This window comes from Acanthopagrus latus, chromosome 6 (genome assembly GCF_904848185.1).
Source record: "Acanthopagrus latus isolate v.2019 chromosome 6, fAcaLat1.1, whole genome shotgun sequence".
NCBI classification, from domain to species: domain Eukaryota; kingdom Metazoa; phylum Chordata; class Actinopteri; order Spariformes; family Sparidae; genus Acanthopagrus; species Acanthopagrus latus.
The window spans coordinates 8,848,404-8,874,435 of NC_051044.1; the positions used below are offsets into that span (position 1 = coordinate 8,848,404).

General features: G+C 40.8%; 2 protein-coding genes across 13 annotated transcripts in view; one reads left to right on the forward strand and one right to left on the reverse strand.

Annotated features, from left to right (window-relative positions):
• ngfb (nerve growth factor b (beta polypeptide)) lies at positions 1-24,994 on the forward strand. Its single transcript, XM_037101831.1, has 3 exons — positions 1-208; positions 18,596-18,746; positions 22,978-24,994. Exon 3 carries the CDS (start codon positions 22,990-22,992, stop codon positions 23,575-23,577), a length of 588 nt encoding a protein of 195 aa, XP_036957726.1. The 5' UTR covers positions 1-208; positions 18,596-18,746; positions 22,978-22,989; the 3' UTR covers positions 23,578-24,994.
• The window catches only part of LOC119021502 (potassium voltage-gated channel subfamily A member 2), a 78,291-nt gene that overhangs the window by 51,457 nt on the left and 802 nt on the right, over positions 1-26,032 (reverse strand). For 6 of the 12 annotated variants that reach the window (XR_005075611.1, XR_005075613.1, XR_005075615.1 and 3 more), the window contains exon 3: positions 25,002-25,655. The gene's annotated coding sequence lies outside the window, so the exon portion shown is untranslated. Of the gene's footprint in view, positions 1-7,657; positions 7,839-14,288; positions 14,440-23,144; positions 23,277-25,001; positions 25,656-26,032 lie in introns of those variants that run through there. The other 6 variants (XR_005075616.1, XM_037101829.1, XM_037101828.1 and 3 more) reach the window with 5 other exon arrangements.

Here is a 26,032-nt window from a genome sequence, read left to right on the forward strand (position 1 = left end):
CCTGCAGCCTGTGGGACGCTTCTCACTTACTTTCAGAACAGTTTTCAAACAAGTGCAAGTACTCAGAAAGGACTGTTTGGGATATTTGACAAAAGAACGCGCTCCTCTTCCTCCCTGGCATCTCGTGGAACTGGACACAAACTGGAATATATTTCAGTGAGCCTCGAGAGCCTCGCGTCACTGGAGAGAAGAGAGAGCTCTGGCAGAGGTAGAGGACTGTTTTAACTTCATCTTCTCTGCATGAATCCACAGAAACCTATTTACTATTGTCTGAATTACTTTGTTGTTGTTTGCAGTTGTTTCTGAGCATGTTTTGCATCACATTCAAATACATTTAGAGACAAAGGAAGGGGATATTTTAAGAGTATTTAATAGTTTTATATGTAGAGATACAAACCTCTGTTAACCAAGTGATGAATAAAAAGTCTAGAACAAGTTTAACTTTCACATGCAGGACTTATTTATAGTCTCTGTCTCTATGTTTTTATGATAGTTAACCACTGAGACTGTTATTAAAAGACAGCTAATGTTGGTTTAGGGTTGAAGATCAGACCCTGCAGGGAACTGATCATCTCCTCCATCCCCTCAGAAACTGCTGAAGCTTAGCCCCGGGCTCATCAGGTTACAATAGCACCGATCAGACCTGCACTCGTGTGCTTGGGGCTAGGTGATATTCTCAAAGCATTCCTGCAGAGTTTTTTTTTTTTTCCTTCTTGTATTTGGAGGGCACGTTGCATTGGAAACCAGGAGTGAGCTGCAGGGCAGTTTTCTCAAATTATGTTTGCCACAGAGTTAAAACAAATTATTGCATTCTTGACATAATAGCAGGTGATTATACTCGAGAAGACTTGCTGTGCCATTTTGATAAAAAGGCATTTTATAGTTGTCATTCTGGAGCAGCAATCAGATCTCTTTAAATATACATACAATTTATTTTGGACACATTTGCTTATTTGCCTTCCTTTCATGTTTTTAAATAAATCACTTGAACTTCTAGATGTTGTGCCGAGGGTGAGTGTTTAATAGTTTCCATGTATGTATAGTTTACAGCCAGCATAGTGGGTAGGCGTTTGATCGACACCGTACAGACTCATTTATAAACTAAACCATATGGCTGTTTCCCACTGTCATGAAAAATAAACTATCAATAGGAAGGCTTCTCTGTGCTCAAACAAAAGAGGCAGTAGTCAGTTTACAATGACAAAGAGAGTGATGAAGTCGGAGTGATGAAATCAGAGGGGGTCGGGCTGACGGTAGGATGTTGGCCTCCGTGCTTTAACTATGATACTTTTGTAAAAGTCGAGGTAGTAGCAAAAGCAGATCTCAGTTTTCTTCCCCCCCAGTGGATCACTGATGGGATCTGTGGTCGGTCTTTAATCCTGTAAAAAGTTTCATCTTCATAAATGGCAGCTTCATTTAAAGTTATAGTATCAGGCCCAACAATGGGAGGAATAAAGTCATTTGTAGGTACTCCTGGTATGGTACTGCAGAGCTTGTGATTTCCTATAAAACGATAAAAGATGTTGATGACTCATCTTGCACTCGGGGGCAGAGACTATTCATCTAATAGACTGTACAGATTACTGTACAAAAAACACAAATATGTTACCTCTATGAAAACAAACAACTGTATAACTTTGCATAAACACATAGCTTCTTCCCTGATTTCAGTTAAACTGGAAACAGAGAAAGTATTTTATGGTTTTCCCTCTGATGTCTTCCGGCTGTGTATCAACTCTGGACAGGAAGCATTTAATTTACCAACAATTAAGGCAAATAACTGCTAACCAGCAGACTGGGGCCCCACACAAACTCAAGAAGGACGATGGAGACCAGTTACAGTACCGAGGTAATTTATGGAATTTCCTGATGGAAAGGTTTCTGGTAGTTTTGATAATAAAGTAAGCGTGATAACTGATGCTTAATGTAGCTACTGTGAAGTTGTTGCTCAGTTAGCCGTGCAGCCAATCTAGTAATCCCATTTGCTGACTCAGTCCCAGATTGCCAGGAGCCCAACTTGGTAGGAAAAACCCTCCGTTCTATATCTCCTGTCGTCTAACTGGTCTCTGTCTTCTCAGAGGCGGCATTGTTCCATCCCAGTCGAGCCATGTTCACTCGGAGCTGCCAGTTGGCACAGTCGGCTGAGGATGGTTAGCGCCCGATGGCAAGGGGGAGTGTGAAGCTACTGGCTTCTGTAAACACCAGTCAATATCTGCAACAAGTCCCTCCCCAGCTGCCTGTTTACAGGAAATGTGTTACTAGGCTGCAGCAAAAAGCACTCCACTAGCTGTTTCACGTGGAGCAAGTTTTACTTTCTGCTCTGAGAAGTCTGAGTTTGACATCCAGGCTTTTGCAGTAGTGGTATCCAGCTCTGTACGACTGATGCTCATCGCTGCCTTCAAAGGGAGCTCAACCACATAGTTTGCTTGGCAGTTGTGGTTAAACTTGGAAACTGAAAAAAAGAAGCTGCTACACAACTCCTTTGTTTTCTTTTTTGTTTTAAATGGTAAATGATTGCATTCTCTGCATTTAAACCAAGGAAGAAGAAAATGCACATAAAAACTCCTACAACTCTCCACAGGCTGCTTTGTGACTTCTTAACTCCAAAAATCACTTGGCTTCAAAACTTGCGAATTGCACAACAGTGTGCGATTCATATGGACTCAATAGACACAATCGCGTTAGATCAATAAAGAAAAGCCAAATTATGTGACACCAAATCAGAAACATGCCAAGAATGTGAATTTAAATTTTCTAATCTAAATATGCTCTAAATGTTAGTACAAGTTTGTTTTATGCATCACATCTTCCTAAAAAGACACGTGTCTACATGCACGTCTCTGTCTATAACATGCAATGTTTAATGTTTCTGCAAACCACTCACACATTCCCATTTCTACATGTCTTAGGCCTGTATACCATATTGACATTTAAAAAGAAAAAAATGCGTGTCCTAGCACAATTACATACATGTTTGTCACCTGACTGTCATATCAGGAGGTGGAGGGATGGTGGTGGAGCTGCAGGCGAGAACACTGCCAAGCCATTGACTGCAGTTGTAAGTGTGAAACCACTGGATATTTTTAAGGCAACCTAACAATTTCCAGATGTGCTTGCGACAGCAAAAGTATATTTTTGATAGAAAGTTGGAACATCTCCAGCTGTGTTTGCGGTGACAAAGCTAGTATTTCAAGCACAGAACATGAACTTTTCCCAACCCTAACCAATTGATTTCTGTGCCTCATAATTCAATCTGTGCCAACAGATCCTTGGTTTGCAGAAACGTACATTTATTCTGGCTCCTGGGTTGGACAATGACACGTTTTTGATTACCTGAACACAGTAATGAAACATGTCTGAGCCTCCTAAACTAATCTGCTTAGTTGGTTTCTCTTGTGACTTGTCCTCAACTAACAGGACTATTGAAGCATAAAGTAGACATTTCATGGAGTCTCTTTAAATAAAGTTGACAGTTGTTCAGTAAAAATGTTAAATCGCAGGTTGTCAGAGCCCTGATACGTGTTCCAATTCCAACCAACAGTTCAGAGATTTTTCATTAATGAAGATATTAAATATAGAAAATTTGCGCATCACATTTTGCAAGCTGGAACTAGACAAAAACTAGAAATCATTTCATGAGTGAATGTCAATCACCTAATTCACTGATCAACTTCCAGCCCTACTCCAAACCTTCTTTTCCTGAATCCGGAAGTAATAAATGTGCTCCCCTGCAACAATAATCAATATCTACACTGAACTGTGCATGGCTATAATAGCAAACAGAAGCTTGGTGAATTTACGCATCCTTATGATTCTTGAAAATATGCATTATAAACTGTACATGTGCATTTGAGTACAGTTTTCTATGTTGTCTACAAATGTTTTCTGTAGACTTGTATGTCTGGCAGCTAACTAACAGAATATAAGACCACATGTTGTGGCAACTCCACATTTTTCCAACCTCTGTGCATCTGAACATTTTTCACATTTTGAAGAACAGCGTGTGATGTTTTCAGTGTTGGACGCCATCTGAAAGGTGTTGAGATGGAAGATTACAAAAATGTGGGGTTTAGCATTTTTTTGTTCCCTGTCCTTTATTTTGTCTTTTTCCATCTCTCCTGGTATGCAGAGGAGCAGCAATGTACATCAGTGGAGCTTTGCTACGTACCAGCATTCCTCACTGCTGCACAATCTGTTCCACAGGTGGATGAACAAGGTCTGCCAGAGACTCTCAGACAGGTTACAGATGCCGCATGGTCCATCTGAGTAGAACCAGGGTGTGAAGGCTTCTGCATGCATAAAAACAAACCTGTTCATGCAGAGAAACATCCGTCTGCATTTGACAGTCATTTACACCTTTTTTCTGAACTAGCTGAACACAAGATGAGATGATCGGTGTCGCTGCAGAGAGCTGACCTGATAAACGTGCACATGCTATTCTGGGTTGAGAGTTGTTTAATCTTAATCTTGTACCTCATAAATGTGCATGTGTTCTCACATTCCTAACCTGGTGGCCATAGTCAGCACTTGCTCAGCAGGTTCACAGTAAAAGCTTTTTTAAAATAGTAAATGTGCAATAAAGTGGTGCAGAGTCACGCCCAAGACAGACCTCCTCGGAGTCAGGCTGAAGCTCTCCAAACCACATCCAATTTGGTTGTGTGACGTCAGGTGGGCTTTGTCATTATTAGTGAACAAATGGTAGCTTCCTCTTCCTCCTCGATTCATTTAATCTTCCTGTTTTTTGTTTTTTTGTTTTTTTACAAGCAATAAGTTGTAGATGCCAAGCGAAATCATAACAGCCTGAAAGTCCATGATGGAGCTGCTGGCTAACAAGAACTGTTGCAGAGTGCAACAGTAAACAGTGCTAAACGTCACTGCCTCAAGACAGGCATGGACTCAGTGGTCAACCCTGCTGTAAGGACATGCACCCAGCGACACTGACGAGTCAATCCGAGTCTAGCCAAGCTAGCACATGAATTTCATGCTGGCATTTTGTGCCGTGTCAATTGTAGTTACACAACTTTTCCTCCCGTTAATGCCAGAATCCCACTGGACATACCGAATTCAATTGAGTTCAAAGTTTACATTTCAATTTAGTTAAATTTTGGCAGCTAAACCTGGTAGAAACAGTCCTTATTGTTGACCACCATGGCTCCTGAATCCCTGTAATTGTTCCTATATTTCTATGACTTTTGTAAAAAGCCCGTCTCCAAGATTCCAAGAAGTGTGTATCTGAGAAAATGCGTACCATAACTGTAACTTGATTTATGGCACAAAAGAAGGGGGGCTTCTGGCTGACATGAACGCATGGGAAAAGGGAGCAAATCAGAAAACAGTAAGGCGTCTGTCTCAGTGATGTACAATTACAGTTTTGTTATAACAATTTTCAATGACCATAATTCACAGGGTTACACATTAGCCAATAAATATAATTAAACGCTAACACACCCTTTTTCCTGTAAGTGAACAGCTGAGAGGTAGAGTGGCATGTGTAATTATGTAAAGTAGAGTGAGTAATATCATTTACAGACACAGAAGAGGCATCTAACCAGTCACTGTAGGAAGTTTTCAAATGTATCGCTTCAAAAGATGACTATTTCCAACCATGTGTGTTTGTGTCAAAATACACCAGATGAATATTTTGATAATTTCTCTCTTCTCCTGTCCAACAACAAAAAAAGCAGGACCATAATTGCCTACAATTACAGAAGCTTCTATTATTCCGTTCCAAACCTGATTAGCCACCCTTCATATATAATTGCATCAGCATCTCTCCCTCTGCAGACATGCCCCATCATCTCTCGCAGCCTCGGGCGCAGTTCAAAGAACATGGTACCCACTTACACAACATGGAGAGAGCAACACAGGCTACTGTTGAAACCTGCTCCTGCGTACTGATAGACGGTGATATCCCTCTTAATAACTCAAGAGGAGCACTTCCCTCTGACATCACACTAGATCTGAGCCAATGGCGCATGTTCAGAATTTTTATACCCGAAGAGAGCGGATTAAAATAGCACATAGAAACAGCATAAAAAGTGAACATCTATGGGGATAAGCGGCAGGGATACAACAAGCTTCTGCCTGTAATTGAGCTGTATTGCCTCTCTCCACTGAAGTGCCCCTGCAAGCAGGAGTACCTCATCATCTGAGAGTGCAAGTTACAATGAGGCCACACACACAGCGAACTGTGACTCACGCTCCTCATCCAGCACGCCAGCTACAACTCAACCGCTCTCTGTAGCCCGTGCTCCCTCAGACGCAGTCAACGCTACGTTCGTTCCATTTTGAGGAGAGAGACTTTCAGAATGTAAATGACTGACGCAGGGCTCCACACTGGTTTTTACACTGCTTGTGCTGGTGCACCTAACCTAAAATAAAATGACTTCTTCATTTTAAAAGCACATTTTTATTATACATGTCCTGCTGTATATCAGGTTCTCTCACACCTGACAGATTTTTGGGCATATGTGTCACCAAAACAGTTGCAACCTAGAGCCATGCTGCAGTGTATCTATCAAAATCTAAAAGTATAATGTACTTTTTATTTCAGTGCTTCAACCCACACTTGTACTGACTGTGATTGTTTCCACTGCTGAAGGCACATCAATGGGCTTGTCCGATAGCCGAATTCATACTCTGACTCCACCTTTTCAAACTTGTAATTTGGAGACTAATTGTGTAAAGAATTCTTCCTTTTGATTTGAACCACTAAAGACGCCCAGACAACCGCTAAATGACACAATACAAACAGTCTAATTTGCTCGAAGCAGACGACGTCGAGCACGGCACCACGTATGCATTTTTACATGCACACCTCCGCTTCTGTGGTGCCGCTTTATTTACCCTTCATAACAGCAGGGGTGATTTTATTTGGAGAAAGTGGAACCATAATATAAGGATGCAGAAAATTGCAGAGAAGGAAACAATGACTGCAGTAAAAGCGCCCTCGAAAGGTGTTGGGGCATGTGAGATGCTGTTTGAATTATCATATAAAGTGCATATATATATCTCACATGATCAGTGAAAGAGAGAGTGTAAACATCGATTTAGAAAGAGTTTGCCACAAAATGTCAAAGCAAAGATGGAAACAAAAGCCAGAAAAGGAAATGGAAGCATTTTACCACAAGGTGGCAAAACAATACTTCAGACTGTCTCGTACTAGATGCTGCTGCACAAAGAACTTAATTAGTTTTGGCGGAGATGGGTTGGCATTCGACAAAGTCCAAAGCGAAACCGTGGTATTGCAATTGTGGTTTCTGCAAATGTGTACTTCTTTCTATAAAATAAACTCACTGTAGACTTCTTTGGCCCCTCTGCATCCTGTTTTTCTTTTAATGAAAAATGAAAACAGGAGCATTTAGGATGTTTCGGCGAAACACAAAAGTCACCACAAACAGAACAGACCACAAAGCAATATCTTACTACACACGGACTGCTGCATTGTTCTAATACCAAGTATAAACTCTGGATTATGTTTTCAGACTAACAGAGCCACTAGAAACAAACATGTTATCTGAAACTGTTTAAACTGGCGCTGGTCAGTAACACCACTGAGAGACACAAGCAAGCGATAAAAGCAAAGAAGCAGCAGAATTCCTGAAATGTAAAAGACGCGTCTGGCACTTTAATTTTAAAAAGGATCTGCGTGATTTTTTTTTTAAATATAACAGTAATAGAGTTAACATCAGCCAAGTGTGGACTTGGGAGAATGGCCAAATAATTTCCCCTCAGTAAAGGGAGAAATCAAAGCACCTACTCTGTCCAAGCAGTGAAAGACATATCTGATCTGGCATCGGCCGTCATGATGTCTTCCAGTAATTGAATTGGCTGTAATCCTGAGAACAAAAAACAGTTGGGTCACAGTCATTATCAGCAGGAGAATTCAATATAGCTCCGGGTCACAGAGATTGTTTTAGTTCAGCTCTGAAAGTCTCCATGAAGTGGCTAGCAGGAAGCTAAGGAGGTACTTGTTGCAGATGTCGACTGGCTTTTACTAGGGTGAGGTTGATTTAAACATTTTCAGTGTTTCACCACTAGATGCCGCACAAGACTCCCAAGACGAACATAATGAGAAACCATGAATCAGAGCGTAGCGGAACTGTAAGTTCATCAGGGCAACTGCAACATGTCAAGTTTTCATTTCTCACAAAAAATCAACTCAAATCGTTTAACATCAAAATTTAAAAAATGAAAAGGTTTCAGCTGAGTGAAACCAGAAAAAAGATGGTGGCAGAGACGTTGACATTGGCTATTTGAAAAGACACTGCCACCATCTTTACTCCAGTTTCACTCAGCTGAAATGTTATTGAATTTATCATTTTGATGTTAAACTATATCAAATTTAGGTTGAATTATGTGCTGCAGTTGCCCTGATGGACTGTATTGTCTAGATGACTGTCATGTGGGGCATCTAGAGGTGGAAGTAGGTATTACTGGTCTGGTCTACGGCCTTATAGTCTAACTGTTTTGAAAATGTTAAAATCAGCCTAACCCTAGTAAGAGCCACTCAACATCTGCAAAAACATCTTGAGAAAACCTAATGAGGGTTTAAGTACTGAAACCTTGTTGTCATTAAACTTAATTGCAAGTGAAGTGGACAGTGTGCGGGAGGTCCCCCCAATCCCCCGCCCCAACACGGTTTCCAAGAAATGACAAACTCTGAAATACCGTTAAAATGATTAATAAAAAATGACTTTTGTCATTAAGCTGACAATCAGCGTACGACATATGAGATTAAAAGAGAAAAAAAAAACATTTTGATGTCATTGGAACTTTAACTGGGCCAAAGCTAATTCACAAAAAGACTTGAATGATGAATAGTTCATCTCAGGAGACAAGAGGTCTGCCAAGGTTCAATCGCAAACAGCACAAACTTAAACTTCCGCCGTATTGCTGAGCGCCAAATTCGTTGACCCCTTGAGTCATTGTTGTGAAGGTTTATCTAACTAATTTGGAGTAGTCTTGTGGAGCCAGTTTCTCCGCCGAGCCTGTTGTGTTTAGTTACATTGTGTATAGAGACTGGGGTCAGCTGTGTTTCCTCAGCGCAGCGAGACCAAACACAGCCATCAGTGAGTAATGAAACTGCCCTTGTTAAATCTGCCAGTTGCCCATTCTCATGTGGTTGGTTCACAGTGATTGAATTTCATGTCGTTGGGTTTTGGCAATACAAAGAATCAAAATAATGCGTGTGGTCAACAGGAAGCATGTTCTAAACCCTCTTTTGGGAACCCTTTAATGCTTGTAAATACAACATCACAAAGATGTGTTATATTCTCTGCAGACTGTGTGAAAACAATGGGCAGCTATTGTCATCCAGATGTTGCAATCAAAGTGATAAGCCTGAAGTTTCCCTCCGTTCCATCACTAAAAGCCTTGGATGAGAAAATCAGATTCCAGCCTTCGAGCCTTTGTTGACTGACTGGCCCTCCCTAATCTGCTCTTCGGTCTGACTCAGTTCGGTTCCAGCTTGGACCTGATGTGGTCTTCGGGTCCCAGCGCCAGGCAGACTTTCACACATCTGCCTTAAATCACAACCGACTGCCAGCAGAGGCCCCATTTCTCAACTAAAGGTCATATTCTGTTGGAGACCGTTTTCCCACATAGTTGTCTGATAACAGCAAAACGGAAAATTGCCTCAACTAGATACAACAGGACAGCAGTCAGGACAAAAATGGGAAAATTACGTGTGTGAATTGCATGCTATTATCCTTTCTTAAAATGTTTCCTTTGACTCATTGCCAAAAGACAAAATAAGACATTTCACTTCCCTGCAACTTATGGACAAGCTGAGGCAGGTATATGCAGAGGCTCAAAACCTTAAATGTAACTTAAATTTGTTGCATGCGAGTCCTTGAACGTCAGTGTTGGCAATGCACATTTTTGCAAACCACTGTTTAAACTTTGCATGTCTTTAGGTTTGTTCCTTTAGTCTTAATTCTTTCCATTTCATGTTGTGATTTGCTGTGCCTATGATCTTGTTATGTTTTAGGTACAGAAACCATTTAGTTATAGTTAAGAAAATATCTTATTTTTGTATTAAGCGCCACAAACCTGACTGGAAATGTCCCAACTTCTCTTTAAAAATATCCAGAACTTAGAAATGTTGCAATGCAGAATTGAACTGTGGTTACTGGCTTAGTAGCCACCTTGCCTGTTACTGTGTTTTTTGATTGTATCCATGATAGTTGAAGCAGTAGTGTAGGCGACTCTAAAAGAAGAGTTTATTGTTGAATCTTTCAGTCTGTCAAATACCAAAGCTTCGGGTCCGAAATACTGATCTTATACTGATGACCTGGGGATGAGACTCAGTCATCCCTCTCCAGAATAGCCTTCCCTACCTTTAAAAATGAGGCAATGTGCCGCTTTCCAACTAGTAGTCAGTTCTTCATTCATTGAAAAAATAAACACTGGGCAACATCCCAACTTGCATAACTCCACGTTAGCTGAACCTCTTGAGTGAAGGGGATGTTTCTTTGCTTTGTTCAAAAACTGCCAAAATCTTAAATGTCAAGGAGAAGATAATACTTGCTGGATGTTTCCAGAAGGAAGTTAACCTCATCCTGATTAGAGAAATTCCCCCGGTGATGCAGTTCTCTCTTCCTCCGCTCAAGTTTCCCAGTATTTAATGGATAAAATGGCACTATTACAAATTTCACTTGACACAAACAGCTGTGCGTCAGCGCAGACAGATCTCCCTGCCGGTTTACCTTTAACACAAATTCATTGTTGTGCCTTACTGTCTTTAGCCCATTGCCAGATTATCACCTGCTGCTGTTGCTGCAGGGCTGTGTGTGGGTGTGCACGGATCTTTTTGTCAAACAGGCTGCAAATTGAATACACAAGAGGACTGACAGCCTGATGCAAGATCTGTTCTCAGGCAGAAAACTATGGTTTTTTTCCAGTGGGCCAGTGGGAGCATCAATGAGAGAACAAAAAAATTGAACTATTTTTCACCTTTTTGTGCTGGAGCTCAGTCAGGATGCTTTCTCATTATTCAGGAACAGTACTCACAGAACATATTAAACCTTTCCTCTGTTTAGTAGTGAAGCAGAATACGCAACTTTCTATTGCCAGTGCTAATCTCTTTACATTTTAATTCAACCCTACTTCTTCCTGTGTACCAACCTTCTCTTTCTGACTTGTAAAGAAAATGGCCTCAGGAGGGGATATACTGTACAGATACCATAGCAACAAAATTATGCCCCAATTACCTTTGACTGAAAACACTATTCAAGGTACTGTACTTAGAGATCTTTATACACTATAATCCTGCGTCTTCCTGTCTGCCCTTGCGTTTCTATGGGATCCACCGCAGCAGAGATGCGTGCATGTTTAATTGATGGATTCTCATCCGTCAATTAAGATGTGAGTGGCTCAAGAAACGACGTACGCTAAAAAACAGCAGAGGCTCAAAATAATGCGCTCACAGTAACAACAAACTAAGTATAGTGGCTAGCAGCAGTATGGTGACAGTCTGACAATTAAATCACACAGGAGAAAAATATTGTTTTTAACGACTTTTAGCACTTCCTCTTAGAGTTTATAACCTTAAATTGCTCAATTCAGATGATCGCTAACAAGCTACCATCAGCCATGTGAAAATGAATGGTATTTTGTCCACACAAACAACCTACTATACGTCATCAGTCACATGTATTCTCAGAGATGAGATTGTGTTCAGCATGTTTGTGTGTTTCTGCTAAAGAAATGAGTAGCCGTAAATTGTGCAGGTGAAACAAATTACGTAACAGTTGATGATTATTTTTGGTAGATTCAAAGTCACAGACGTAATAATCTCCGTTAAAGTTCAGTTTATAAAATATTCAATATTCCCCTTTGAACATGAATTTACCTTAAAGCTAGAGAACAAATGACTGATTTTCTAAAATGTGCTTCAAAGTTGTCATATTTGTTGCAGCAACACATCACCAGGAGAGATGAACAATTTGTTACTGAGGACCAGACTTCTCAGCATAGCAGTCTTGGAAAGAAGGAAAGAAAACAAAGAAAGCTTGAAGAACACTTTTGTTACTTCAACACCAGTGTACGCCATAATATTTAGATATTTCATATAGATCTCCACCTTTACTCCAAGAACCTCCTGAGTTTCAGGTCTTAAATTCAACACTAAACTATGCTTCAAGCTGCGGGGAGGTTTTGCACCACTGACCACAGCAACGTAATGAGCAGCATGTCATTCAAAGCCCACTGGTGGCTTCCAGATAAAGTCACCTGCACCTCCCTTCCTCTTTGAATGAGAGCCAGCCCTGATGGATCAGGTTACTGGAAGGGCTATGTGACTTTTACCATATGAATGAAGCCACTGCCATGTTTTTTTTTTTCAGAGAGTAGATTGTTCCAGGTCTGCAGACTGGATTGTGTCCCACCCCGGTTTGCCTGTCAGTCATCCCAGACGGGGCTCATTAAACTGACTCCATTAGAGCTAATGAGTTGTAGGTCAGCTGTTGTGGGTGGCCTCTCCATTCAGGACTAACAGACCACATAACTGACTGGCTTGCTGATTCGGTTAATTCACACTGACAGGGAAGAACACTTTCATCTGCCTTCACTCTAAACCTGCAAATACAGGAGCCTCAAACGATCCTTCAGCAGGATATATTGTGTGGTGATGAACATACCCCACAATATTACAAAGTAAGGCCGCAATTAATGTATGTTTTTATCATCGATTAATATGCCAATTATTTTCTCAGTTACTTCAAAATTCATTTGGTTTTAAAAACAACAAAATGAAGAAAAAATGACTATACAATTTCCCCTCAAGTGCCAGAACATTTTTGGCATTTTAGACCAACAAAAAATTATTGATGATTAAAGTTGTAACACAACTTTCTAGTCAACTACCTCCATAAACTGAAATTATGATGTGCAGACACAGGAAGTAGTGAACATTTGGTGTCTGAGTTTTGATCTCCTCAATTTCTCCAAGCATTCACTAGGATCAGTACAGCAAAGATTGAGCAGCACAGAAGGCAAACATCATCCCCAAAACCTTATTAGATAAGGGAGCAGACAGCAGCTATTACATGGAAGCCATTAGGTGGACTCAGAAGACACAGAGGGGAATAATCCTAAGCACCTTCCACCATATGTGTGCCAGGGATCGGCTGTTGTAGACATTCCCCTTCAAACCACATAAAAACTATGACTACTACAAATATACCATCTAATAGAAGCAGACCAATCATCACCCTGGCAGATTATCAGCATTTTTCCCCCCCCATTTCGTTTTTGTGTCCGATTTCCGATAACGTAAATGTATTTAAAATGTACTGCTTTGGCTCGATGCAACAGCCGCCCACTGTCTGAAGTCATCACAATGTGTTCTCACGCAATCTCTAGTAACTAAAGTTATCTAATACATTTCATGGAGCGGAAGCATTAAGTAGCAGAAAATGGATATAGTGAAGTGAAGTACCTCAAAACTGTAGTCGCATCACTGATTAGTCTCAACTTGACACAAAGATTTGTATTTTTACTGTAAAGTAATTGGTTCCAATTATCGGTCATCTGTCTTGGCCCCTAAAAAGACCATATCGACTGAACCCTACCATCTGTGTAATGGACATGGAGAAGTATAAACCAAGCAAAAGAACATTTTCAAGGCAGACACAAAGATGTAACAATCATGGCTGCATTCCATTTAGTTTCCAGGATTTCACCGTTGTGAATACTTGCTTATAGTGGCTTATTGGGGTATTTAAAAGCACCTGTGGTTAAGATGTCTGCTGCTGTGTGATTCACCTGACGCACAGCAGCAGGCTCAGACACATAAGCTATGCAGCAAACAACAATAACAATAACAATAATAACAATAACAATAACAATAATAATAATAGTTTAACCGAAGCCCGGTCAATTTTACGTCAGTTGCAGATGTAAAAAGCGGTAAAACACAATAAAAAACAGGTGTGTCTTATTCGTCCCATTTAGAAATACAATTCAGCATTGGTTTGGAGTTACTGGGTAACATAGCATGCAAGCTACTGATAACAATATTTATTTTTAATTTGCAAAAATACTTTTACAACACATCAGCAATCAAATTAAGTGTCGTGTCTGAACTGATCCTCCTCCTACTGCTTCTCTGTGTTTATTGGCTGATTGTAAATTATTGTAGTTGTAGTGAGGAACAGGTGGACCCAAAAGCCAAAACAGGTAGTGACTTGAAAGGTGAATTTATTGGTCACCAGAATGATTTTGCTGCCAGAATGAGACAGCGAGCTCGGCCGAGGGTGACCTGGGTGGTGCAGGTGGAGACTCACGGTTTGCACGGGAGGCTGGCTCAGGCAGCTGAGGTTGTGAAGTTGTGGCAGAGGTGCAGGAGGATTGGGGGGGGGGGGATATGGTCCGGTCACACTGGAAGAGCTTTCTAAATACAAAAACTCAACAGACACTGAGAGCAATCAAGTACCACTGGAGCTGGTGACAATAACCTGGCAGTGTGCAGAGGGAAACTCTGGGTACAAGTGCAGGTGCTGATTATACTCAATGTGCTGCAGGTGTGTGGACTGACAGAGCCACACCCAGCCTCACCAAGAACCTCTGAAACAGAGACCACAAACAGGCCGCCACAAAGTCCAGATCATAACATTAAGTCCATGAACAGAATGTGTTTTTTTTTATCATGATCTCTATTTATGTGCTATAATTTCCCCAATACATAGCCAATAGTGTACATTTCCCAATCTATATTGTACATCCTTAATAAAACCTGCTATAAAATAAAAAATAAACAATGTAATACAATACATCAGGCCTATATCATGACAAACAGAAGCTGCAGTTGATAGATTTAAGGTGTCTCGTGTCTAGATAGTGGTGTTAGCTGCATGAAATGGTAAAATACAAAGCTTTATTTCCCATTTATGAGGCTATTTCTTAACTTTGCCCTTCAGTAAAAGGGGAGAGCGTGACCCAAGAACAGCCTGAATTGTCCCGAGCAGCGTTTTGGAAATGCTCCATGAGGATCTCACTCATGCTAATTCAATAAATGTCCTGCAGTGTTGTCACTGGCACGTTGTGCTGCAAACATCCTGTTCAACATCATCTTAGTTCTATTTTAATGGGTTAGGACTGGGAAGCGATGCGCAGCTGAAGTTAAACCAGAACTTACATCACATACCCTCCTGCTGCAACATGGATGACCAGCACCTCGTTCTCTGCTGCACCATCACCATTCTCTGACCAAGCAGCATTTCCCCACCATGCAGTCATCAGGTGGTCGTGTGCTGCTGTAGCCCATCTGCTTCAAGGCTCAATGAGTAGTGCGATGTGAGACGCTCCAGCGCACCCTAATGTTGTACAGCACTGTTATGAGCATATTTGTAGCCCACCTAGTAGCTTAAATGAGTATTAACATACTCTTCTCACCACAGACTGCTGACTGCGTGTATCTTAACCACTCAGCGCCTGTTACAGCTGTGTGTCCAGAGCCAAAATCCGATCCTCAAGATAACGTAGACATTTGTTTTCTATTAGCACTTTATCCGGCTTATAAGCCACATCACAGGGCGGACGTTTGCAGTTGTCAAATTGATGGATCGGTTCACATGCAAGCTCAGTTATGATTTCATCGACTGCACTTTTTTATCTTCACCCCTAGAGGAGATGTCATACAGTGCTGCTGGCCTCAGAGGTCAACAATAGTAAGAGATTTGATAACGGGATATGGTTGAATACTCCAGAAAAAGACCAAAAAAAACCAAGTAAATTATTTATTTCTAAATAAATACTGTACATATACTGTATCTGCCTAGACACACATGTACTGTATGCCTGGAGGCTTTTGGTAGAGGCAGTTTTGCAGTTATGACCTCTCTTGAATATAATGGAACTACATGGGACTCGGCTTGTGGTGCTCAAAGTGAACAAAGCCTGGTGACTACAGACTTTGTTGTGAGCATTTTCCTGTAGGAACATCTTGGGCATTTAAGACCAACAAAAAATGATTGATGAGTAAAACTGTTACACACATGATTTTTCCCCCATTCTAGTCAGCTACCTCCATAAACTGAAATTATGATGTGTAGACACAGGAATTAGTGAACATTTGGTGTCTGAGTTTTCATCTCCTCAATTTCTCCAAGCGTTCACTAAGATCAGTACAGCAAAGATTGAGCAGCACAGAAGGTAAACATCATTCCCAAAACCTTATTAGATAAGGGAGCAGACAGCAGCTATTACATGGAAGCCATTAGGTGAACTCAGAAGACACGGAGGGGAATAATCCTAAGCACCTTCCATCATATGTGCGCCAGGGATCGGCTGTTGTAGACATTCCCCTTCAAACCACATAAAACTATAACTACTACAAATATACCTTCTAACAGGAGCAGACCAATCATCACCTGGCCCATTAGCAGCATTTTTCCCCATTTCATTGTTCTGTGTCCGATTTCCGATAAAATAAATGTATTTAAAATGCACTGCACGATGTGGTCTCACGCCATCTCCCGCCTACAACAATATCTGTTTGGTTACTCGTCAAAAGTAATCGCTTATTTAGCACTGAATAATGTGAACCTGCAAAGTAACTAGTAATTAAACTTATCTAATATATTTCATGGAGTGGAAGCAGAAAATGGATATAGTGAATTGAAGTACCTCAGAATTGTAGTGGCATCACTGATTATTCTTGACTTGACACCAAGATTTGTGTTTTTACTGTAAATCAATTGGTTCCAATTATCGGTCATCGGTCTTGGCCCCTACAAAGACCAAACCGACTGACCCCAGCATTTGTGTAATGGAGATGGATAAGTATAAACTCAGCAATAGAACATTTTCAAGGCAGACACACAGATGTAACAATCACGTGGATTATCTTGAGTAAAAGGTTCATGAACTTTCGATCGCTATTGTGGTTTTGAAATACTTTGAGCATCACAAGCGAATCACCATCTAGTTCCATTATACTGTAGACATGACAGACGTTACTGATGCCGATATCTCGAAAAACCTGGCAACTCACACCAAAACAACATGGATAATTATTAAAGGTTTATTTTATGGTCATTTTACATCACCACCACTCAAATTTGAGTTGAGAATGAGTCAGGAGTCTCAGCAAGGCAGACAGGGTTGTGTGTCTTTGCCTCCTTTTTTTCCCAAAAGCAACAATCAGCAACTTGGTTTGGCTGACGTTGAGCAGTAGATTGTTTTCTCTGCCAACCACTCTGCAAGACTTCCTCTCGATATAACCTCTCATCGTTTATAATGCAGCCTATGATTTCGGCGTTGTCCATTGCTTGGGCACACGTCCATTGGTCACTCCGGTGTTGAGCTCTAAATTAGAGGTGGTGTATCTGCTGATCTGACCTGTCTGGGGTGTGTTTGTGAGGGATTCCGGTATCCAGTTGTTTGTTTTTGATTTCTGGGTGATCCCTTTGAAGGACTATTAGTAGTAAACCACAAATGTCAGTGGCACACGCTAAACCTGAAACACACAGCTGGTGTATGCTTCTCCTTTCACACCAGCGACTGAGAGGGATCAGAGAACCTCAACAGAGCACAAGAGCAGGGTGGCTGGTTTGTTGTACAGGCAGTCGAAAGGTCACAGGTTTACATACCCCTGACAGCCACGGACCACCATTGTCGAGGTGCCCGTAAAGCAAGAACACTTCCTGTGCCAGCATGGATTCTTCCCGGGAATACGGCGGTGTCATTTAGATTTACAGCCCATTTGCTTCTGTTTATGTATATCTTACATTCCTTTCATTTTGCAAGCGTGCCACAACCTACTGACTGTTTCTAGCATCCTCAGCCAGGCTTGAAAGCTCTTGCAAGGATATTCTGAATTTAAGAATATATATAATGAAAGAGTTTTGGTAAGGCGAGATGTTTTCAGGGTATTTTTTCACAGCTTTTTAGACTTTGTGTCTGTGGGCGTCAGGTGATTGACACTAAGTAAGGTGTAGCAGAACACGTAGTCTGCCGATACTTAAGCACGCTTGAGCGCGGCGACATAACGATGAAACAAAGTGACAAAACAGAATTAAGGCTCTTGGTTTTACCGTGATGGATTAGCTGGTTAGGATGGTGTCTGCGTTTCATCACTGCACAAAAGACAATGAATCATGGTGCGCTGAATGTAGGAAATCAAGCCTGATGGAATAATTTAACAGAGAGAGACGAAACAGACGGCGAACATCCTGATGGAAGGAAAATGTTACATGGTGTTGACACCTTTCTAATTACTCTGATATGTGTAAAATACTAAATTCCTAAACGATCTGGTTTCTACTTGTTCCAAAATAATCATTCAGCTTTTTAATGTCTTGCAATAATTCTGTCTGTTAAGGTACAGGAGTGTTTAAGTCTCAACAAACTTGTCAAAACTCATATATTGAGGAATGCAGACAGAGTTTACGACGTTAATATAAAATGTTTCCGCTATAATCTATTCTACATTATGCAGGTCTGCTTCTGTGTTTCAGTATGTTCAGTATGTGAGGATCTGGTGAGCGGGAATAGCGTATTTACTTTCTCTTCCATCAGTCTCGTGAAGAATGTGTTTACACTGTATTTATGAGCCGGGCGAGACGCTTTTCTCTGCTTGTCTCTCAACAAGGGCCACAGAGTGGAGGCGGAGGAGGGCAGAGGTGTGTGCTGGATGGAGGCCACAGCTGGGCCCGATGGCAGGAGCCCAGAACACACTGAGCTCTAACAACGTCGTCTAGAAGCCACCGAGGGGCTACAGTTCACGTGGAGACACTGTAAAGGTATGGAGGGATGGATGGATGGATGGATGGATGGATGGATGGATGGATGGATGGATGGATGGACACAGTAGCATAAGGACCAATCAATCAAAGCTAGTGTGGGGTCACAAACGGAGCTATTAAAATAGCTGCAACAATTAGTCGACTGAAAGAAAATGAGTGGCCACCTATTCTGATAATCGATTGATCAAGTCAGTCGTTATTCAGTTAGAATTTGCTGCTTTTCTTTGACATTTCTGAAAGTAAAAAAATAGTCTTTCTGTTTTGGACCGCTGGTTGGACAGAAGAAGTCATCTGAACACATCGCTTTTAGCTCTGAGAGATTGCGATGAGCATTTTTCACAATTGTTTACCATTTATAGAAGACTAATCGATTAAACGTGAATTCTGCAGATTATTGGACACTGAAATGACTCGTTAGTTGAAGCCTTTGATTTGATGTTGATGTTTTTTGGCTCATATTTGGACCGCGCTCACTCATGAGGTAATGGCGTCCTGTAAACAAGACTAGTTTTAATAAAGACAAGACTTGTGTGGTAAAAATGCCACATTAAAAAAGTAGTCATTATTTAGCTTTAGGTTTAAAATAAGCAAATAAACACTGTAGAAATTAAAACTAATCCTATTGTTTATTCTTTAAAACATGCTTAGGTTTTACAGGAGTGAATTAGTTTTTTAAGGCTAGTTTCGTGTGAAATCTTTCATACCTCCAGGGGAGCAACTAACACATGTAACAAAACAAAACCATCTAATATTTTCATTATTTTGACTTATAGTAATAGAGATGGATCGAACAACAGACTGGATGCATGGAAAGTGCCTGACTCCTATTGTTGACTCTCATCATACATTTAATGAGAGCCAAGAAAAGCAAAAGGAAATGTGGTCTAACATTCTGTCAAACAAATCAAACATGTCAAATCAAATGCAAATGATCTTAAAATGACCTTATTGTATACCTCTTTGTTCAGCTAACTTGTATTTTTATTAGGTGTCCACATCTGTTTCTGCGCTGCGGTCATCTCGGATCGACTCTGAACCGACTCCAGAACGACCTGGCGCTTTCTAAGATTTAAAAGCAATTTAAAGCTGAGAGGAATTTGGTCGCTTTTGTTCTTTACTTTTATCTTCTCCTTAAGTAAAAAGAAAAAATGCACTTGAAGCTGTTTGATGGATACAGGCCTCGACTCATACCCACAAAACAACAGTTTATTCTAGCCATTTCGTTTTGTCTGTCCCACTTGTTAACAGACCTTTAAGCCCCAGTAAGCCCTTTTTAGTAAGTCAGCAGTATAAGTTCACGGTCAAACGTACGAAAAGTCAACACTGGCCCCTTGTTCACTGCCATTGTATACGATTCCGGTGGCGAAGCAAATCCGCATCTTGGCTTTGTGTCGAGTTCAACTTTGGTGAAGTCTGACTGGCTAAACTGCAGCCAACGTATAGCAAAGACTATTCGCCTGCATTTACGCATGTGTGACTGCAGCTTAACATCAGAGACCTGGATCTAAAGACTTTAATGGAATTCCCCAATCAATTATGTTATTGATTATGCCTGCTGTTCTGCTCAAAAACTCTGAAGAAGAACATGACTAAGGATCCTCACTGGACTGGATAGAAACAGATATATATGTGTTTTAGTAAAATTCTTCTAACTGAAATTAACGGGTTAATTTCTTTATAACTGTCAACGAGACCATGGAGAAGATCGTTTTTAGCATTTTTCTCATCATTGATTTTGTTTTCAAAGTTAAGAGCCTGTTGCTTCCTTTAGCGAAGAGATGTTGCCACTGGGGAGACACTTTACTCCTACTCTTTTTTTCCACTCTTTCATGTCGTAAAGCAACCTTCCTGAGTGTCCTGAAGCAATCCTAAGTGGCACATAATGTAATTTTGTTCACGTCCAAATGTTGCACCACGCACAGGAAGAGAGAGCAGAGAGGCGGCCGTGAGAAGGAGGGACGCTGTTTGGACTTGGCAGACCTCATAATCAAGCAGGCTGAGGTTGTTCTTTTGATTTGTTGTGCCAACGATTGTAATCCACGGGCATTCACTGACCCCTGAGGCGAACGTAGCATATAATAAAGCTACCTGATGGAGCCTGCTAGCAGAGCCACCGCAGGTGTAAACACGCCTGTGATTACTGTGTTAAATACAGCACACAGCCTGTCAATTTATGCAGGCTGGTAACAACAGATGTTGTGATGAAACGAGATATCGAACTGAACGGATGTCACAACAGTTTCCTCTTAGATTCCTATAGGTAATGTGACACCTATGAGCACAGAAACATTACAAGATCTACTCATGAATGTAATATTCTTCTAAAGGGAATTCAGCTCTCTCAGTTTCTGGAGCGTTAAAACATTTTTTTTTCCTGCCCACTGGCAGACAAATCATGGATTTCCTTTTCATGTCTGCGAATATGATGTGAAGATTATATTGTGAGTTTAGCCGAGCTCAGCTCTGATCATTGTTGATATCTGTGGAATCAAAACGAAAGCTTCTCCAAAATCAGATGGATATTAAAGCTTCAGCTCATCCATCCATAAAATCCTGTTTCAGTTAATTAAAACCACATCTTTAAAACATTAGAAACCTAATATTAAATGAATATTAGAGTTTCTTACAAATTTTTGGCTGCACTGTTGTATACCTCTGAAACAAAAAAAGAGAGAATACTGTTTATATATACATATTTCTTTAGAAGATCTTAGAGAGGCGAACACACAACACAGAGTTCCCTGTTCTCTTGTTGGATGTTATTAGGTGGATCATTTCCCTATTTTCCAATAAACTACAAACATTTCAACTGCTTCCTGTTTACATGGTTTGATATAAAACCAGGGGCTTTGTTGCCCTCTGTTGAGCCTCTCAGGCAGTGTCCCGTTTCCTCTCACCATGTGATTACCAGACTGATCATGTGGGTCGCATGTGGTCGGGACACAAGTGAAAGCTGACCAAGAAATTCCTCTAAATCTCCTGTCAAACGTGTCAGACACAGTATTTAATTTGCGCTGCACTTCTAGAAAACATTCACTGCTAAGCCAAAGATCACTGGGGATCAACTTTACTTATAGCCAAGGTGTGTTTTACGCTTTGAAGCGGAGCAGCTACACACACCTGTCAGCTTAACGACATGTTGTACCTTGAAACTGGGGGAAGAAAAATTGGGAGTATCCACAGACGGGATTAAAGCTTCTGACGGTTCACTGGAATGAAGTAAAACTGGAGGATTTAGAGCTTTAATCCAGTGTTCATATACTTTCCATTTAAACTTATACATCTACCTGTTTTTTTAGACCGCATCAGAAGTATAACAACGGTATCCATGTTTTTGTGGTAGCTCTGCCCTGAAACACAATATCCCTCTAAAGGCCAGCTGGTTGTCGCCTAAATTTTCTCAGCTTATCAGCATTTTATTTCATTTTTGTAAAGCAAAGTAAATAAAATTGTTATTTTCGATGTTTAGATTATCTTTAACTTCATAAAACATCTCATGTGATAAGGGTACAATAAAACACCTGGACAAAAACATTCACAGGCCTTCACTTTCTACTTAACAGGCTTGTCCTGAATTAGAAAAGTATGCAGCTAAAACAACCACACAGCTACTAGAACTGTAGCCAAGTGTCAGGGAGAAGAAGAAGATTATCAAATATGTATGGTTGTTGAAACATTGCATGATTAAGAAAGAGGATGGTATATAATGTTACTAGAAATATCAAGAAATCTAATTTCTGATGCAATATTCGCAGGAAATACTCTATTATTTACTCTAAATTCAACAAAAATACTAATTTCACAGAAACCTCCTGAAGTTACTTTGTTCACTCTTGGGGTTAATTGTAGACTTTATCTGTTTCTCTGTAGTAGTATTGTTATACATTGAATATTATTTGAAATTTCCATATAATATGTCATTTAGGGGTTCTCAGTTTAAGTTCAATGATATGTTAGGGTACACCTTCAGGTAACAGGTTGGGAACCACAAAAATGTATTTTCAAGTCTCTTTCCCGACTGATGGCAGAATAGCGGCTTACCCCTTCCAACAATCCCAAAGCATCAGTTTGGCAAGTTGGTAATGACACTCAAATATCTACTTTTCTTACAAATAGAACTTTTAAAGCGCTCTGTGCGAAACACAGTAGTAGATAAATTCCCACTCTCAATAATGCTTTGTGTAACTGCAGTAACACAGCTCTTTCTGTGCTGGTGCACACCCCTCAGGTCGTGGTGCCCATGAGGTCGTCCATGCTGGTCCTGTTCCTCCTCTTCAGTGCCCAGGCTGTGGCGGCCATCGGAGGAGCAGCACAGCAGCAGTGTCCAGGCAGTAACCCCAGCACCGTCCCCACAGTGGACCCCAAACTCTTCACCAAACGCCGCTACCTCTCACCCAGGGTGCTCTTCAGCGCTCAGCCCCCCGATGCAGAGCCGGCAGGGTCACAGGGCGCCAGCAGAAGCAGGCACAGGCGAGCTGGGCAGCCTCAGCACCGTGGAGTTTACTCAGTGTGTGAGAGCATCAGCGTCTGGGTGGGCAACAAGACCACAGCCACAGACATCTCAGGCAACGAGGTGACGGTGCTGCCGGACGTAAACATCAACAATGTCAACAAGAAGCAGTACTTCTTCGAGACGACGTGTCACAGCGCCCGATCGGGCAGCTCTGGCTGTTTGGGAATCGATGCAAGACACTGGAACTCCTACTGCACCAACTCACACACTTTTGTACGGGCGCTGACTTCCTTTAAGAACTTGGTGGCATGGAGGCTCATACGCATCAACGTGGCCTGCGTGTGTGTGCTGAGTCGGAAGTCGTGGCGGCAATGAAGACTTTGCCTGCTCGTCGCACACGCACGGGATCGCACACTCAGTGAAATACAGTGCAAACACAGACATATTCATCACCAAAGACTCTTCGCCTTCTGCACAAAGTAAATTATTAGTATCAGGGCTGCATGTATATACACCAGACCTGGGTCACAGAGGATCTGACGTTTGTAGCTGTTGTTTTTACCTTTTTTTTCAGGAGGAACCAAAAATGAAGGGGTTGTTGCTGTGTCACTTGATATCTGACAGTCTCGGCTAGAGTTTATTACAGGTTCAGATTGCAAAGGCTTAAAATCAGTGGGCCTAAGTGGAACCTGACTAGGAGAAATTACACTTATTTTAAAGGTCGAAGTCAGTTAACAGGTCTCGGGGAGTACCGCATATGTGAAAATAAGTTGTATAAAGCCTATTCTGGCTCCAGAGAGAGCTGTGTGAAACATAAGAAATTGCCTCAACTGATGTCACTTGAGTCGACTTTGGATCTGGTGTGACGTTAGAAAAGAAGAACGTTTACCAGAATTTTGCAGCCTACTCCTCATTTCTTATTGAAGGCTAACAGCTTGAGGCTGTATTAGCAGCTATTAGCATGAGACAGCCAAGAGGTTAAGTGGCATTGTGGGTAATGTAGGCAACGGGTTTTAGACAAGGAAGGAAGAAGAATGCTGGAAACAACTCGCAAAATCCATCTAAAATTGACTAAGTGTACCATTTTCTCAGAACATACATATATCAATACATACGACCAGCACTACTAAAGTAACTTAAACACAATAATTCTTAATTTCAGGTGGTTATACACTTAAGAAAGCAAAAAGATAAACTATATTCCACTTTTGACAATTGGTCTCCCGAAATCCTACACAATGGACCTTTTCGGAGTAAGCCAGTTTAGGGGAAATATTCTTGGCTCACTGTTTTTGCTCAAACTTGCAGAACTGAATTGTAAGAATGAACTTTAGCAGCACATCATAAATGGTCACATGACTGATCACGGATGTCTAGAGCAAGCGCAAGAGAGACAAGAATTAACCCATCATCAGATTAATTGTTGTGTAGATTAAATATTACTCTGCAAAAACATTTTAAATATATTTTTTGTATATCTACAGTAGCCATTAAGATGTAAAAAAAAAAAAATCACAACTAATACAGTATATTTAAATTAGATAAAGATTTAAAATATGGATTAAAGAAAAACTGGAGCAGGAAAGAAACTCTGCTGCTGGTATGAAGGGTGAAAATCATATTACAGAAGAATTTATCGCCACATGGACAAGTGCAGACGTTTAAGATGCATGAAAAGCAAACCATAACTTAAATAAAACACAGTGGTGTTACATCCTATCAGATGTTCGGTCTTCAAATATTTATTATGACTAATGACATTCTATACAATCACAGAACGTGCGAGTTTGTGCCCTCACCTCTGTTTCTGTGCTGCCGTCATCTGGATCTTTCTCTGACTCCTTTCCAGGTAAAGAGTTCTCTGGATCTGAAATGTTGAACATGTTTAAGTAGAAAGGCACATTTCTTTTCAGATGGAAAGTATGGGTGAAAGTGAATGACTTTTATGGTGCCCTTGACTCAACACTGTGTGACAACCTTTCTATTTCCCCTGAAGGACAGACATTAATATATCACAACAAAGCTCAGCCTTACTTTGCAGATTAGAAGGAATTCTCAATCTTTCATGAAGCGCTGCAAAATTTTCCAATAAAAATTCCACCATGGCCATGCAAGGGATCTCTAGATATGTACTTCATTACAGTTGAGCCAAAATCAAACTGCATGATTAGTTACCTCACAAGAGCCGCCGCACATGGTCACGGGTGATTCAGACTTGGAAAATTGTAAAACTGTAATTGAGAGGAAATTAGTTTCAGCTGTCTGACTCTGCTAATGATTATCTGCAAGGGAAGAAAATGTAGAAAAAAAAAACAAAACACTAACTTGTGTGTGTGTTTCATCGTTTAACGTCTAGATATTGTCAGCTTTTGCAGCAGCTTTAGCCTGAAGCTCAGCTGTGATGACCTGACGTGTCATTAAGGTGACCGTCACTGGTTTTCAAACTGCAGCTTCTAAAGACACAGCAATGGTGTTTAAGAGACTGTGTGATTTTCTTAGAAGACAGCATGGGTTTAAACCTGTCATAAACCTTGAAACCACTGGCTGGTGGCAGAGCAACATCCCCTGAAGAGTTTTGGCAGCACAACACAATCATGCTAATCATAGTATTCGTCTGCCAACCATCATATTGTCCTATAGCATATAACACTCACCCCAGGTGACGCAACCCACAAATTCTGGAAATACAAATTGACCCAGGTCTGATATAAGCAAAAAAAAAAACCTTTGTTAAAATGTTGTTATTGATATTGTTATTTATTAAACACATCCATACATACACTGTGTGTCTTATGAGGTTTATTGTGTGGACGGTAAGCCTCTCGTTTCT